Source organism: Pundamilia nyererei, unplaced genomic scaffold (assembly GCF_000239375.1).
Source record: "Pundamilia nyererei isolate P.nyererei 1_Seehausen unplaced genomic scaffold, PunNye1.0 scaffold00197, whole genome shotgun sequence".
Taxonomy (NCBI): domain Eukaryota; kingdom Metazoa; phylum Chordata; class Actinopteri; order Cichliformes; family Cichlidae; genus Pundamilia; species Pundamilia nyererei.
Genome location: NW_005187598.1, coordinates 347,037 through 359,954, shown reverse-complemented (window position 1 = coordinate 359,954; position 12,918 = coordinate 347,037). Strand labels below are relative to the sequence as shown.

At 45.2% G+C, this 12,918-nt stretch overlaps 2 protein-coding genes across 4 annotated transcripts in view; one reads left to right on the top strand and one right to left on the bottom strand.

Annotated features, from left to right (window-relative positions):
- The window catches only part of ctu2 (cytosolic thiouridylase subunit 2 homolog (S. pombe)), an 11,774-nt gene extending 9,124 nt beyond the window's left edge, over positions 1 to 2,650 (bottom strand). Inside the window, exons 1-2 of one of the 2 annotated variants that reach the window (XM_005747423.2) lie at positions 2,425 to 2,650; positions 401 to 475 (exon numbers count right to left, since the gene is read on the bottom strand). In XM_005747423.2, the coding sequence (XP_005747480.1) occupies positions 401 to 475; positions 2,425 to 2,480 (131 nt within the window). In that variant the 5' untranslated portion in view covers positions 2,481 to 2,650. The remainder of the gene's footprint in view (positions 1 to 400; positions 476 to 2,424) is intronic. The other variant, XM_005747424.2, reaches the window with a different exon arrangement.
- A 2,742-nt stretch (positions 2,651 to 5,392) lies between these two features.
- Positions 5,393 to 12,918, top strand: part of rnf166 (ring finger protein 166) — a 10,483-nt gene continuing 2,957 nt past the window's right edge. The window contains exons 1-5 of one of the 2 annotated variants that reach the window (XM_005747420.2): positions 5,393 to 5,873; positions 9,801 to 9,957; positions 10,294 to 10,406; positions 11,628 to 11,742; positions 12,383 to 12,490. In XM_005747420.2, coding sequence (XP_005747477.1) covers positions 5,698 to 5,873; positions 9,801 to 9,957; positions 10,294 to 10,406; positions 11,628 to 11,742; positions 12,383 to 12,490 — 669 coding nt within the window. In that variant the 5' untranslated portion in view covers positions 5,393 to 5,697. The remainder of the gene's footprint in view (positions 5,874 to 9,800; positions 9,958 to 10,293; positions 10,407 to 11,627; positions 11,743 to 12,382; positions 12,491 to 12,918) is intronic. The other variant, XM_005747421.2, reaches the window with a different exon arrangement.

Genomic DNA, 12,918 nt, shown 5'->3' with positions numbered 1-12,918 from the left:
TTGTGACATTACCAATAAGTGTGATGTGTCACATGACCCTCTTCCTATTGGAAAAACAAAAGTTGTATCCAAGATGGCCGACTTCTAAATGGCCACCATGGTCACCGCCCATCTTGAGGAGTTTGCCCCTCACATATACTAATGTGCCACAAACAGGACTTAATATCACCAACCATTCCCATGTTATTACGCTGTATCCATAGAAACGGCCCACCCTGTAGTTTGTCTGTTCCACTGTCCATGAGCGCACGGTGGTGGCTACGCTCACCGTCATCACAGATGCAGTCATGCATCCCTGCAGTGAGGCACACTGCTTACCTTAAAAACACCCCAGCCACCACAGATGAGCTCTCAGTGTTATCGCTCACAGCTCTACATGTAGAAATGCTGCGCAGCTTACCTGCAGTACGCATCTCCTGCTCTGATGACCAAAGCTGCAGGCGCCTCTTTGCATTTGACACATTTCTTTGAAACACTAACAAACAGGAGAAGAGCAGCCATGTTAAAGCAGGAATGACACTGATGATGAGAGTGAGGCGATCTGGGATTGTGTTCCCTGTGGTTCCCTGTGGTTCCCTGTGGTTCCTCCAGCAGAGTTCCAAAGACTTAAGTTGTAGCAAATAGTGATGCATGACTAAGGCTGTTTTTCATTTATACGATAAGCATTTTTAAGCATATTTAGTGTTGTTGAAGTGAAGTGTTTACTGAAACCATTTCTCAGTTTCAATAATTGATATGCTGCGTTTATTCTATTTTCAGTAAACACAGCGTCTTTACTATTTTCCTAATATCAGGATCACTTCAGGAATTGCATTGAAGCTTGTAAGTTCTGCTGTGGCTTCATATATGAGAGAGAGGTCCGCTTCTGTGATGCTGAGTTTCAGCGTGTAAATAAATAAACCTCCAGAGAATCCTGCAGGTCATCTCAGCCAGAAATCCCCACATTTCAACCCGTCTGGTTATGACTGAGGAACAAAGGGCCCTGAGGCCATTCCCCAACTCTCTGTGAACGGCACTCACGGCCAATGATCATGATCATTCCCACATCGATGATTATAAACTGGGCAGCACGGTGGTTAGCACTGTTGCCGCACAGCAACAGTGTGGAGTGGAGTTTGCATGTTCTCCCCGTGTTTGCGTGGGTTCCCTCCGGGTACTCCGCCTTCCTCCCATTATCGGTTAATTGGATAATCCAAATTGCCACTACGTGTGAATGGTTGTCTGTCCCTGTGCGTTAGTCCTGCGACAGACTGGCGACCTGTCCAGGGTGGACCCCGCCTCTCGCCCTATGACAGCTGGGATTGGCTCCAGCGGAAGCGGATGGATGATTATAAACTGACCTCCCAGCCCATTGTTCATCAGTGGTGCTAGTTTCAGTCAGTCTAAGGTTGGAAACCTGCAGACTGACTGAAGGAGTCACCTGGTGATGATGAAACGTTTCTCTACGTCCAGATGAACAGGAGGTCTGCTGATTCAGTCACAGCATTCTGCCTTTTGTTCGCTTTATGTTTAGAAAACATCAAAAATCCACGGTGGGCTTAGCACACAGACCGTACCTCCTCCATCTACAGAGGCAAACACAGTGAACCTGGATGAACTGGTGTGGGCTGCACTCCTCCTCTGAATGGAGTTTAAATTAAGTGGATGAGTGTCCCCAGTGTCCCTGATATGCCACCACAGCGAGCTCAGCTAGGCCCAAAACGCCGGTTTGCACAGCCCGTGACGTAAAGGGCGGTGTTCGGTGACCTGGCGGTGTTCGGTGACCTGGCGGTGTTCGGTGACCTGGCGGTGTTCGGTGCAGAGTTCAGGTGGAGTTTTTACGGCGTCCTGACTTATTACACGAATGTTTTTACACCTTTTCGTACGGGTTGGGGAAGCGAGGATTTTGGGCTCAGATGGCCTGCTGCTCTGGGACAAGTGTTCTCTCGAGCTGCTGCCTCTGATCTCAATATTATCGCGTGTGAACTTGAGGCTATTAAGGGACGTTCCGGTACATGTATTTCTAATGTACAGCTTAAAATGAAGTGAGATGCTTAGAGGTAATAATAACTAAGGATCAGCAAAGAAGAATCTGGACGTGGACTCAACCAGCGGCTCCGGACAGAACTGATGAGTAAAGCGGAGAGAAGCTCGGCAGCTCCGTCTCTGCATTATCGCAGACTCGTTATTTAAACCTGTTCTCATGAATGCCTGTGATAAAGCTAAGCTTTACGGATCTTAGCACTTTAAACGATGCAGATGAATTGGCTACAACATTCACAAACACATCGCAGCTGCTGGACTCTTATTCCCCTCCATGTGATATCCAAACTAATGCGGTTATGATATCGATCAAATCCCAGCTAAGCTTATCTGCGTTTCATCGCTGGGCCTTTTTATCATCCATAAACATACTTATTGTCAGCACTGTAGACCTCAGCCTACCTGGGCGCGGCGGCGCGCTCCATCTGCCCCCGGTAATCTTCCTCCACCTGACACATCGCGGCCGTTAGGAGAGAAAACAGCAAGCAGCCAAAGCGAGCTCCAGCAGCTGATTCTTTTCATCAGCAGACCAACACTGACCCGCTGCCTCCACACTGTCAACACACCACAGGCTCGTGTCTGAATCGTGTCGCTGTTTGATGACGTAGGAAACGCTTCTTTGGTACACCGTGAGGTATGTCGCCACCTAGTGGTGTGGAGAGAAAGTGTTTTCTTGCAGACACAGGTGTATACGTCACTCAGGTGATGTAAACGTGTTACAGCGTGACCTCAGTGTTGCCGTTATGGCGCAGACATTGTTTTGTTGTCCCTGTCTTTAAGTATAAACCATATAAGTAGAAATGGGCTTATCCTTTTATATAAGCAAGAAAACTTAGTACCAAACTGTAACTATTAACTATCTGATATGGTGACTTTGTATTTTAGATTTTCTCAGTGAGGTTTCAATGTTTTGCAACTGTAAGTGTTGTTTTTAAGTCCCCTCACATATCAATGAAACCCACAATCATTGCAGAAAAACCGCTATCATAGCCTCAAAGAGGCAAATGGATAAAAGCTGTCAGGGCTCTGTGTGCGGGTAGGCGGAGGGGAGGATCCAAGTGCAGGACTCGAACGCAGAAATGTAAATCAAAACCTCAGCTTTATTGCTGGCAGGAAAACAAACATAAAGTGAGGATGGAACACTGAGACCAAGGACACACAGGCATAATCTGAGGGTACGACGCGACACCGAGCATGGGAAAACACAGGGCTTATATACACAGGGTAGTAACGGGGGAAATCGGCAACAGGAGGGAGACACAGCTGGGAGAGATCAGGGCTAACGAGACAGGGGGAACAAAGCTGCACACACTAACATCAGACAGGAACAAGAACCTTCGAAGTAAAACAGGAAACAAAACACACTTTACTAAGACACAGACTAGACGGAGACAGACTTGACACTGACCAAAGGCTACTAAATGATAATCATAATCACAACAGTATCAGATCATAAATCATAATATAGAAAAACACCAAGATAACTGAAACACCAAGTACCAGAGAAACATAAAGGAAAATCCATGATGCAAAAGTACCAAAACATAATGAACTCAATTGCTGGGTCCAACGGATCCAACACATTATCCCTGCTGATGGTTAGTTTAATGTAACCTTTCTTGCACAGGCTGTTGTTCCCCTGGTAACATAACATTACTACCTTTATAAATAAATGGCAACAACACGATTCTTTTAGGGTTTTGGGGGTTTTTTTTTAAATGAAAGACTCCAGAGATGGTTTAAATCGGATTCATAAGCTTTTAAGGTAGGCCACACTGATTGCCACGGAATGAGGAACAGGTGAGTGGGAGTGGCCAGGACCCCGGCCAGGTGCGGAACTGGGGAAACACGAGCCGCTCACTTGGAGCTTGACAGAAAAGCATAGCTGGTGGCTAAACATCTGTTAAAATACATAGTTCAGATAATATTACTGTAGCAGGGAAAACAGGAAGAGAAACGTCAGAGAATAGAAAGTTATTAGAACACGCAGATGTAATGATTCAATAATTGGACCTCTCAAATCAGAGTCACCACGAAGATCAGGTTTGTTATCTAACGAGAAGTCAACTTTGTGACTAAAGAATATTATTTACAATAAAATCTGGGAAACAGAAAGAAGCAGTAATGGTAAAGATCTGCACGCCAGGCAAAGATGACACAGACACTTTTGAAATTGAAAAAGCACAGGGTACGATGTGGAGACAAGGTTTATTCATCCAAATGAGGAAGATGGTATCGCAGGGTGAATGTAGACAAGGATTTTCTCTCTGGAAGGCAAACACAAGTAAGGATAGGAAATAATTATTCTGAGAAGTATATAGTATGCATGTCTATAGTACTTAATATTAGAAAAGAGCAACTGACATTAAATTACCGGGAAAGCTTAGATGATGATGGAGGCGCATCCAACTCGGGGAATGGTTAAACCCTGCTGGGTCTAAGAAAACGTCGGAGTTTTGGTTGGACTGTGAAACCAAAAGCAATCAAGCTCAAGTTAAATAGAACCTTTAATACAGCTGTGGATACCTCCAGATGCTACAGTAGATTTCACTTTGGTGGAAAAGAGAAATGAGGATGAGGAGTTTACTTTAACCCCACGTACAGTACAGAAATATATTTGTGTATAAGTGTAAAGAGTATAGAGTAGCTTTTACTTTGACCCGAGTTTAATATCAAAGTAGGGAAACTGATAAATGATGGACTCGCTACACACAGGAGAAATGCTTGTAACCTTATCAGCCACTGGGTTGAAGACACCACACCATTAAGACCAGTCATTTGTTCAGATTCCAGTTCATCATTAGTACGTTTACAATTCAGAAAGTAGACCAGATATATTCATCGAAATCAAACAGCTGGAGAAACGAGGAGACGGGGGAGGAGGAGAGGATGACTTCATGTCTCAGATTTGGGCACACTGGGCCGAAGCGCACACTCTTCATTTCAGGCAAACATTGGAAAGCGTGAGCACTGTGGCGATGAGGCAAAGCAGCTCGTTAAATGACACTGTCGGGAAGAAGGAAGACAACGGATTCAAAACCCAAACAGAATCGAACTGAAACTAGATTGAACTGATTTAGAAATAACTCGGGAAGTTATCAGGGAATATCTCTTCATCTTAGACAAACGCATTTGTATGATAGGCTCGATCCACATGCCAGACCAGTTGTTGGAGGTAATGCACCGAGCAGCCGCCAATAAACACCAAAGAAGAAGAACTCCAGCTTCCAGAAAGCATCGCGCGCACAGGCTGTTTGTTGTGGCTGCCTCGCGCGCGTCCGCTGGCAGCTGACAGCGAGCGGCTCTGTGGCGCTGCGCGTTGCCTGCGCGTTGCCTGCGCGTTGCCTGCGCGTTGCCTGCGCGTTGCCTGCGCGTTGCCTGCGCGTTGCCTGCGTAGCTCACTTTGTTTGTTCAGCTCATCCTCGCGGCATCGTGCGCACACTCGCCAACAACACTCCCACTGTTTACTTGTTCGGCGTGTCTCTGTCAGCCGCGGAAAGGTGATGCTGTGCTCAGTGGAGGATTTTATGTCGAGCCAAAGCCATCATGTTTGCAGAACGTTAGTTCAAACTCCCGACATGAAGCACTAGCTACCAGCTGTCTGAGTGCTTGGACCGCTTCCTCTTTCGGGCACCGAGCAGTTGTCGACGATTTCAGGTCGTCTGCGGCTCCGTGATGGCGATGTTTAGGAGCTTTGTGTCGGCGAGCTCCCAGCTCCGCCAGCAGCAGCAGCCCAACGGCGGCCCGGGCTCGCTGGCAGCCCCGGCGGAGAGCATCGAGAGCCAGTTCTCCTGCCCCATCTGCCTGGAGGTCTACCACAAACCCGTCAGCATCGCCAGCTGTGCTCACACGTAAAGTAGCCGCTTGTTCTTCTGCTTTCTGCTGTCGTGCGTGGACGTAAATGACCGTGAACGGTCACTTTCATGTCCAGCTGTGGTCTTCTATCGAAGAACACATGTGTGTCTTTACAGCAGCTGACCTGAGTAAGTTTATGTGTCCATCAGCGTCCTAGCCCGAACACGACGATCCGTGCGCGTGCGTGCACAGAGTTTATATGTGCATGCACGCGCACACTTTCAGATGACAGTAAAATGTTTATAAACGGTAACTTATCCATTGTCAGCACTATTAAATATATATTAAACTATAACTGTGCGTGACACCAGTAGGCCCACTGGTGAGCCTAACAAGCAGAAGACCTAGAGTTCAATCTTGGCCTCATCCTCGGGTTGTGCCAGGAACTGGGTTCAAACCAGTTCAGCTACTTGCTGCAGAGAGCAGCTGAAAGCAGATGGGGTGTGCAGTGTTGTTCTCTCACGTTCCCCTCCACACACGTACAAAAGGGTTTAACATGCAGGACCTAAATGCCAGTCGTTTCTATTTTTAAAATGATGGCAACATCCTGTCAGTTTAAGACAAGAATGGATGAATATTTCACTAATCCAGATTTCAGAGTAACGGTCTCCAAAGGTTGAAATGTACCGACGAGTGTTGGTTCCACACGGGGAGATTACAGGACTCACTGAACAACAACGATGGTCTGCTTTTAAAAACTCAGCTTTTAGGTCACATTTCTGACTTTAATCTCAGAAAATCAGAATCAGAATCAGAATCAGAATCAGAATGGGGTTTATTGCCAAATGTTGAGCAGGTTTACAACATCAGGAAATTGCTGCAGTGCTTCAGTGCAAACATGGTGTCATAAATAACACTTAAATAGACATGAAAAAATAAAAGTAGGGATAAGAATTAAAAGTGCTACGTGGAAAGATATATACATGAGTGCAGGTGGTGATCAGGTGCAAACATGGAATGATGCAGTGACACAGCGTAGGGTCATGTGTTAGTGGTGGGAACAGTCATATGGTTATTGTTCATGTGTCCAACAGCAGAGGGGAAGAAACTGTTCTTATGGCGAGAGGTTCTGGTGCGGATGGACCGGAGCCTCCTGCCTGAGGGGAGCAGGTCAAACAGACTGTGTCCAGGGTGAGAAGGGTCAGCTGAGATCCGAGCTGCACGCCGCAGTGTCCTGGAGGTGTACAGGTCCTGCAGAGATGGGAGTCTGCAGCCAATCACCTTCTCAGCAGAGCGCACAACACGCTGCAGTCTCTGTTTGTCCCTGATAGTGGCTCCAGCGTACCACACGGTGATGGAGGAGGTGAGGATGGACTCGATGATTGCAGTGTAGAACTGCATCATCGTCCGTGTTGGCAGGTTAAATTTCTTCAGCTGCCTCAGGAAGTACATCCTCTGCTGGGCTTTCTTGATGAATGGTCAACAATATTTCTTCTCTTGACTTGGTCCTAGTACTCCTTCAGCTCATTTCGTGCTGATGTTCTGTTGACACTCGTGTTTGTGGGAGTTTTCTGGATAAACCCAGTGCTCTGAATCCTTTTCCTTCCTGTCACATTTGCTGGCTCTCAGTTCTTTGATTAAGTTGATTTCTTTTCTTCGCTCCTTCTAAGCTGAACTTTCAGCACGATGTCCCATCATGTGCATCACTCTCTGCAGCTTTGAAGAATAATTTTAGATCTTCGGCATCTGGTTGTCATCATCTCTGTTTCTATTTTTGAATAAACTCAGTAAAGGTGGTTTGCAATCTGTTTCTTCCAGCCTTGAAGAGGCTGGTAAAGAGATGTCAGCTCTTTAGTGTGCTGAGACAGAAATCGTTTCAGCAGCGACACAGAAACACATAATCAAGGCTCATGTTATTTATGTTGTGTCAGCATAAATATCATATAGTCCTGTTTACATCAGGACTGGTTCACTGCTGCTGTCCTGCTGCAGTGACTCAGCGCTGCTCCACTCATGTTATACACTGTGCAGCATATTAGTCTTCGATTATAGTCGACTCATTAACACTCTGTGATGTCCTGGCTGTGAAATATCTGTAGTTTGGTTTATATACCTCCATTAAATAAAATATATTAAATATCCATTAAATTGAATCGAACACAGATTGTATGCTGTGGAGCGTTTGTAGGCCGGGTGAGTCTGCATCTGCTCGCTGTAGTCCAACACAAAGAAGATAGCAGACTGCTCTGCTTCCTGGTCCCAACTCTGGATTGTCACATTTTGGAGGTTTTAATAAAGTTGGACAGATTTTTAGAAGTGAGAGCTGAACGTGTCCCTGCTGCTCTGACTGGGAAAGACCAGAGAAAACCACAAACTCCGACACTGTTTAGTTGCACACTGATTTAATGTTAATATTAGTGACCCGGGTGCCGTTACTACTGACGTGATGTTCCAGCTGAATGCAGTGACAGCATTCACCAAGCATTTATTATTAGCTGAAAATAGCAAGCAGTGGAGGAATTTTACAGACCTTTCCATTTATGAATCACCTCAGTACACAAAAAACTCTTGTGAAGAATAAAAATAATTATCCTGCAGAAAAATGTGTCCCCAAGTTCAATCAATTAATGTTAGTGCTTCATATGTTTAAGACTGAGCTCGTTTTAAATACTGTGTATACTGTTTAATGTGCAGCATCATATTCGTTCAATTCAGTTCATTTGAGTTTTATTTATACAGCAAATCACAACCAAAGTCGCCTCAAGGCGCTTCATAGATACAGAGAGAACCCAACAATCATATGACCCCCTATGAGCAGCACTTTGGCGACAGTGGGAAGGAAAAACTCCCTTTTAACAGGAAGAAACCTCCGGCAGAACCAGGCTCAGGGAGGGGCGGGGCCATCTGCTGTGATTGGTTGGGGTGAGAGAAGGAAGACAGGATAAAGACATGCTGTGGAAGAGAGACAGAGGTTAATAACAGATATGATTTAATGCAGAGAGGTCTGTTAATACATAGTGAGTGAAGAAGAAACACCCAGTGCATCATGGGAATCCCCGGCAGCCTACGTCTATTGCAGCATCACTAAGGGAGGATTCAGGGTCACCTGGTCCAGCCCTAACTATATGCTTTAGCAAAAAGGAAAGTTTGAAGCCTAATCTTGAAAGTAGAGATAGTGTCTGTCTCCTGAATCCAAACTGGAAGCTGGTTCCACAGAAGAGGGGCCTGAAAACTGAAGGCTCTGCCTCCCATTCTACTTTTAAATACTCTAGGAACAACAAGTAGGCCTGCAGAGCGAGAGCGAAGTGCTCTAATAGGGTGATATGGTACTACAAGGTCATTAAGATAAGATGGGGCCTGATTATTTAAGATCTTGTATCTTTAAATCAGATGTTTATAGCAGCCGTCCTTTATGTAAACTATTGTTCATGAGCTCATAAACACAGGACTACGTCTTGATTTTTTTAAGTATATTTAAATTGATAGATATGTGTTGAAGTTCTGTGTGCTGGGGTCTGCACTCACTCAGCTGGGCTCTTGTTGACTGTTAGCATGCTGTCTGTGCAGGTTTGTTTAACTTGTTCAGTCCTTGGTCAAGTACAGGAAGGAAGAAGGAAAATGAATAAACAGAAAGAAGAATAGCAACACCCATCTGATCATTAAGTGCTTGAGCCACAAATTTGGATGGTTTCCTTTGGGTTCCTCTGAGTTTTACTGCCACCTGAGCTCAGCTAAATATTTGACAACAGCTTTGAATGAACTGCAAGTGGAACTTCTGTATGTTTTTTCTGTTTTAGTCAGACTGCAAAGCATTGATGAATAAGAGACATGTGACTTTTATGTAATTACCCAGGAAACTTAAAAACAGCCTAATTGTGAAAGAAATCCTTTGAAGATGGATTTAAACGAGAGTGAGAGTGGAGGAGCCAGCAGCGCTCTGCTGGCCTGAGTACAGATGTTACCTTTGCTGTTTGCTTTTCCAGGTTTTGTGGGGAGTGTCTGCAGCCCTGTCTCCAGGTGACCTCACCTCTCTGCCCCCTCTGTCGCGTGCCCTTCGACCCCAAGAAGGTGGAGCGGTCCTCCAGTGTGGAGAAGCAGCTGGCTTCATATAAAGCACCCTGCAGGGGTTGTAACAAGAAGGTAGATAATGACTGCTCTAGCAGATAACAGACCCCCACAGTGTTATAAAAATATTATTTGTTGCACAATTCACACTGTGAATGTAAATCTTTTCTTTTTTATTTATAGTCTTTGGCCATTTGTGCAAATTCAACTGTGAAACTGAAAAAGGAAATAAACGTGTCTAAAGTGATAATGGGTGAAATGAAAGTCACTATAAAAATGGACGACAGTCTGAGAATCAGAGTAAGATGAATAGAAGTGAAGAGCAGACTAAACGCCCCCCCTCCATGCAGTGTCACTGTGACTCTTTACATACATGTACAGTCATAACCTCAGGTGTGTGCGTGCTTTCAGGTGGCTCTAGTAAAGATGAGGTCCCACATTGCTTCCTGTTCCAAGGTGCAGGAGCAGATGGCCAACTGTCCCAAGTTTGTTCCTGTGGTGCCCACCTCCCAGCCTATACCAAGGTACCCACACTGCAACCATGTTCATGCAGCACAGCTGATACATGATACTTTAATCACCTCACCTGAATGCAGCCGTTCACACCATCATTTCACTGGATGGATTTGAGGCACTTCTTAGAACCAAGCTCGATATTTTGGATTTTTTAGATCCAAAGAAACCAGTGTGACCAATCAGACCCTGCATTTGGCAGCAAGCACAGTCATACTGCACACTGGTAGTGTAAATAGCAGTGTGCACTAATGCTGTGTTATCTGAGACACTCAGCTAGCTGCTGCTCTGGGTCAGTCAGCTCTCAGTGCCCCACTAACATCCTGAATCGTGGCCACGATTCAGCTTCCACTGCTCGGCCGAGACGTCCTCCCTGCTGCTGCCTGCGCGTGTCAGCTGGAAGGACTCTCAGTTCAGTCCTGTATCAGCGTTATCATCGTTTCATGTCCACTTCATTCTCTTCACAGTGCAGCTTTACACTTCTCTACATCACACAGCAAGTCTGGATCTGGAAACGTTTATGGTTTCATGTTTTTATTGCAACACATTCGGTGTGTAACAGCCTCCAGAGGTGTGCGGATCGATCCAAATGTCGATAGTATCAGAGACACTGCTGCTGTCGCTAAAAGATTAATCAGTACTTCCCTTCTCGAGCCCACTGTGTGTGTTCAATTCATTCATGTTTTTGTTTGGAAATGTAAAACATGCACCTGAACCGTTGTGTCACGTCTGTTTTATTTACAGCCAATAACACAAGTGAAGTTGACACAAACTTCCTGTGTTAACTCAATGCTGTGGAACGTGATAGTGATTCAGTGGCCATGAAGGTGTGTCTCAGAGTGGGACACACTGCTCTGCTGTTAGAGTTCAAAGTGCCTCTATTTTATTTAGCAGTGCTGCTGTCTGCAGCACAAGTGCAGTTTGGTCACACAGTGAAGTGTTGCCAAAGTGCACATGTGTGACCCACAGCTGAGCCTTCCTGATTTGAGAGGCTGTGATCACAGACCTGTAGTGTGAGTGAGTTTGCAGCTCTCAGTGTATTTGTGTAAATGTCACGTTTGTGACTTTTTCCAAATACAAGTTCAAATTTGTTGGACACATTTTCCAACAGCGTAGCTGCCTGTGAGACTGGAAACATCTGTACATGTTCAGCTTCACTGTGACACAAATGCACACACGCCGGCCCAGCCTTGTGATAATTTGTGTGTGTGTGTGTGTCCTTTTATATGCAGCAATATTCCAAACCGGTCAACATTTGTGTGTCCGTTCTGTGGGGCCAGAAACCTGGACCAGCAGGAACTGGTGAAGCACTGTATGGAAAACCATCGTAATGACCCAAACAAAGTGGTGAGATAGTGACGACTGCACCAGACTGTCAAACTGTGTTTGTATCAGGATAACATCAGCACCATCTAGATTATTTCTGGGTGTCAGGAACAGAGTTGCCGCACAAACGTCTCCGGGAATCTTTAGGAAATCTTGGAAAAGTCTTTCCCATTTTGCCTCGGAGTTACAGTTCTGTTCCTGCTCCCACTGAATTCCTCCTGAAGTTACTGAGGTGTTAATGGCTGTAAGCGGTACAGAACACAGATTTCCAGACTACCACACTCACTAATTTCCTGTTAACACGTGTCGTGTGGCTCATCTCCTTTGTTCGGCTGGATTCCCTCCTCACCTCAGCCCTGTGCAGGCAGCGTGATGGTGCAGTAGTTAGAACTGCTGCTTCTCACCAAGCAGGTTTCTCTGTGTCTGCAGAGGCGCTAAACTAACTGTGTTTGTGCAGTAGATGCAGTAAACACGGCCTGTAGTCCAAAGAAAAGCTGGAAGCTCGGTCAGACCAGAGAAGCCTTATATAGAGATGCCAGTTTGCACAGGTTTCTATGAGAAAGCCCACACACACTCATCTAGTTGTTTTATATCCACAGCTTCCTGCCTGCTGCACCTGTGATGTGTGTGTCCTTTAATGGCTGTGTGCTCGTCCCTCCAGGTGTGTCCAGTGTGCTCAGCCATGCCGTGGGGAGACCCCAGCTACAAGAGCTCCAACTTTCTTCAGCATCTTCTCCACAGACACAAGTTCTCATATGACACGTTTGTTGTAAGTCCAGAGGAACCATTGTTCTTTAGAAATGATTTTTTAAAAGAAAAGATTCTTTGTGCAAACACACAAGGACAGAAATTCTGATCTGTGTTTGCGAGCAGTTTGGAAACATGGTAATTCACAGTTTCACTACGTTATCCTCAACTATATAACGACTGTATAACGACTATATAACGACTTTATAACGACTGTATAACGACTGTATAACGACTGTATAACGACTGTATAACGACTGTATAACGACTGTATAACGACTATATAACGACTTTATAACGACTGTATAACGACTGTATGACGACTATATAACGACTTTATAACGACTGTATAACGACTATATGACGACTTTATGACGACTGTATGACGACTTTATGACGACTGTATGACGACTGTATAACGACTTTATAACGACTTTATAACGACTGTAT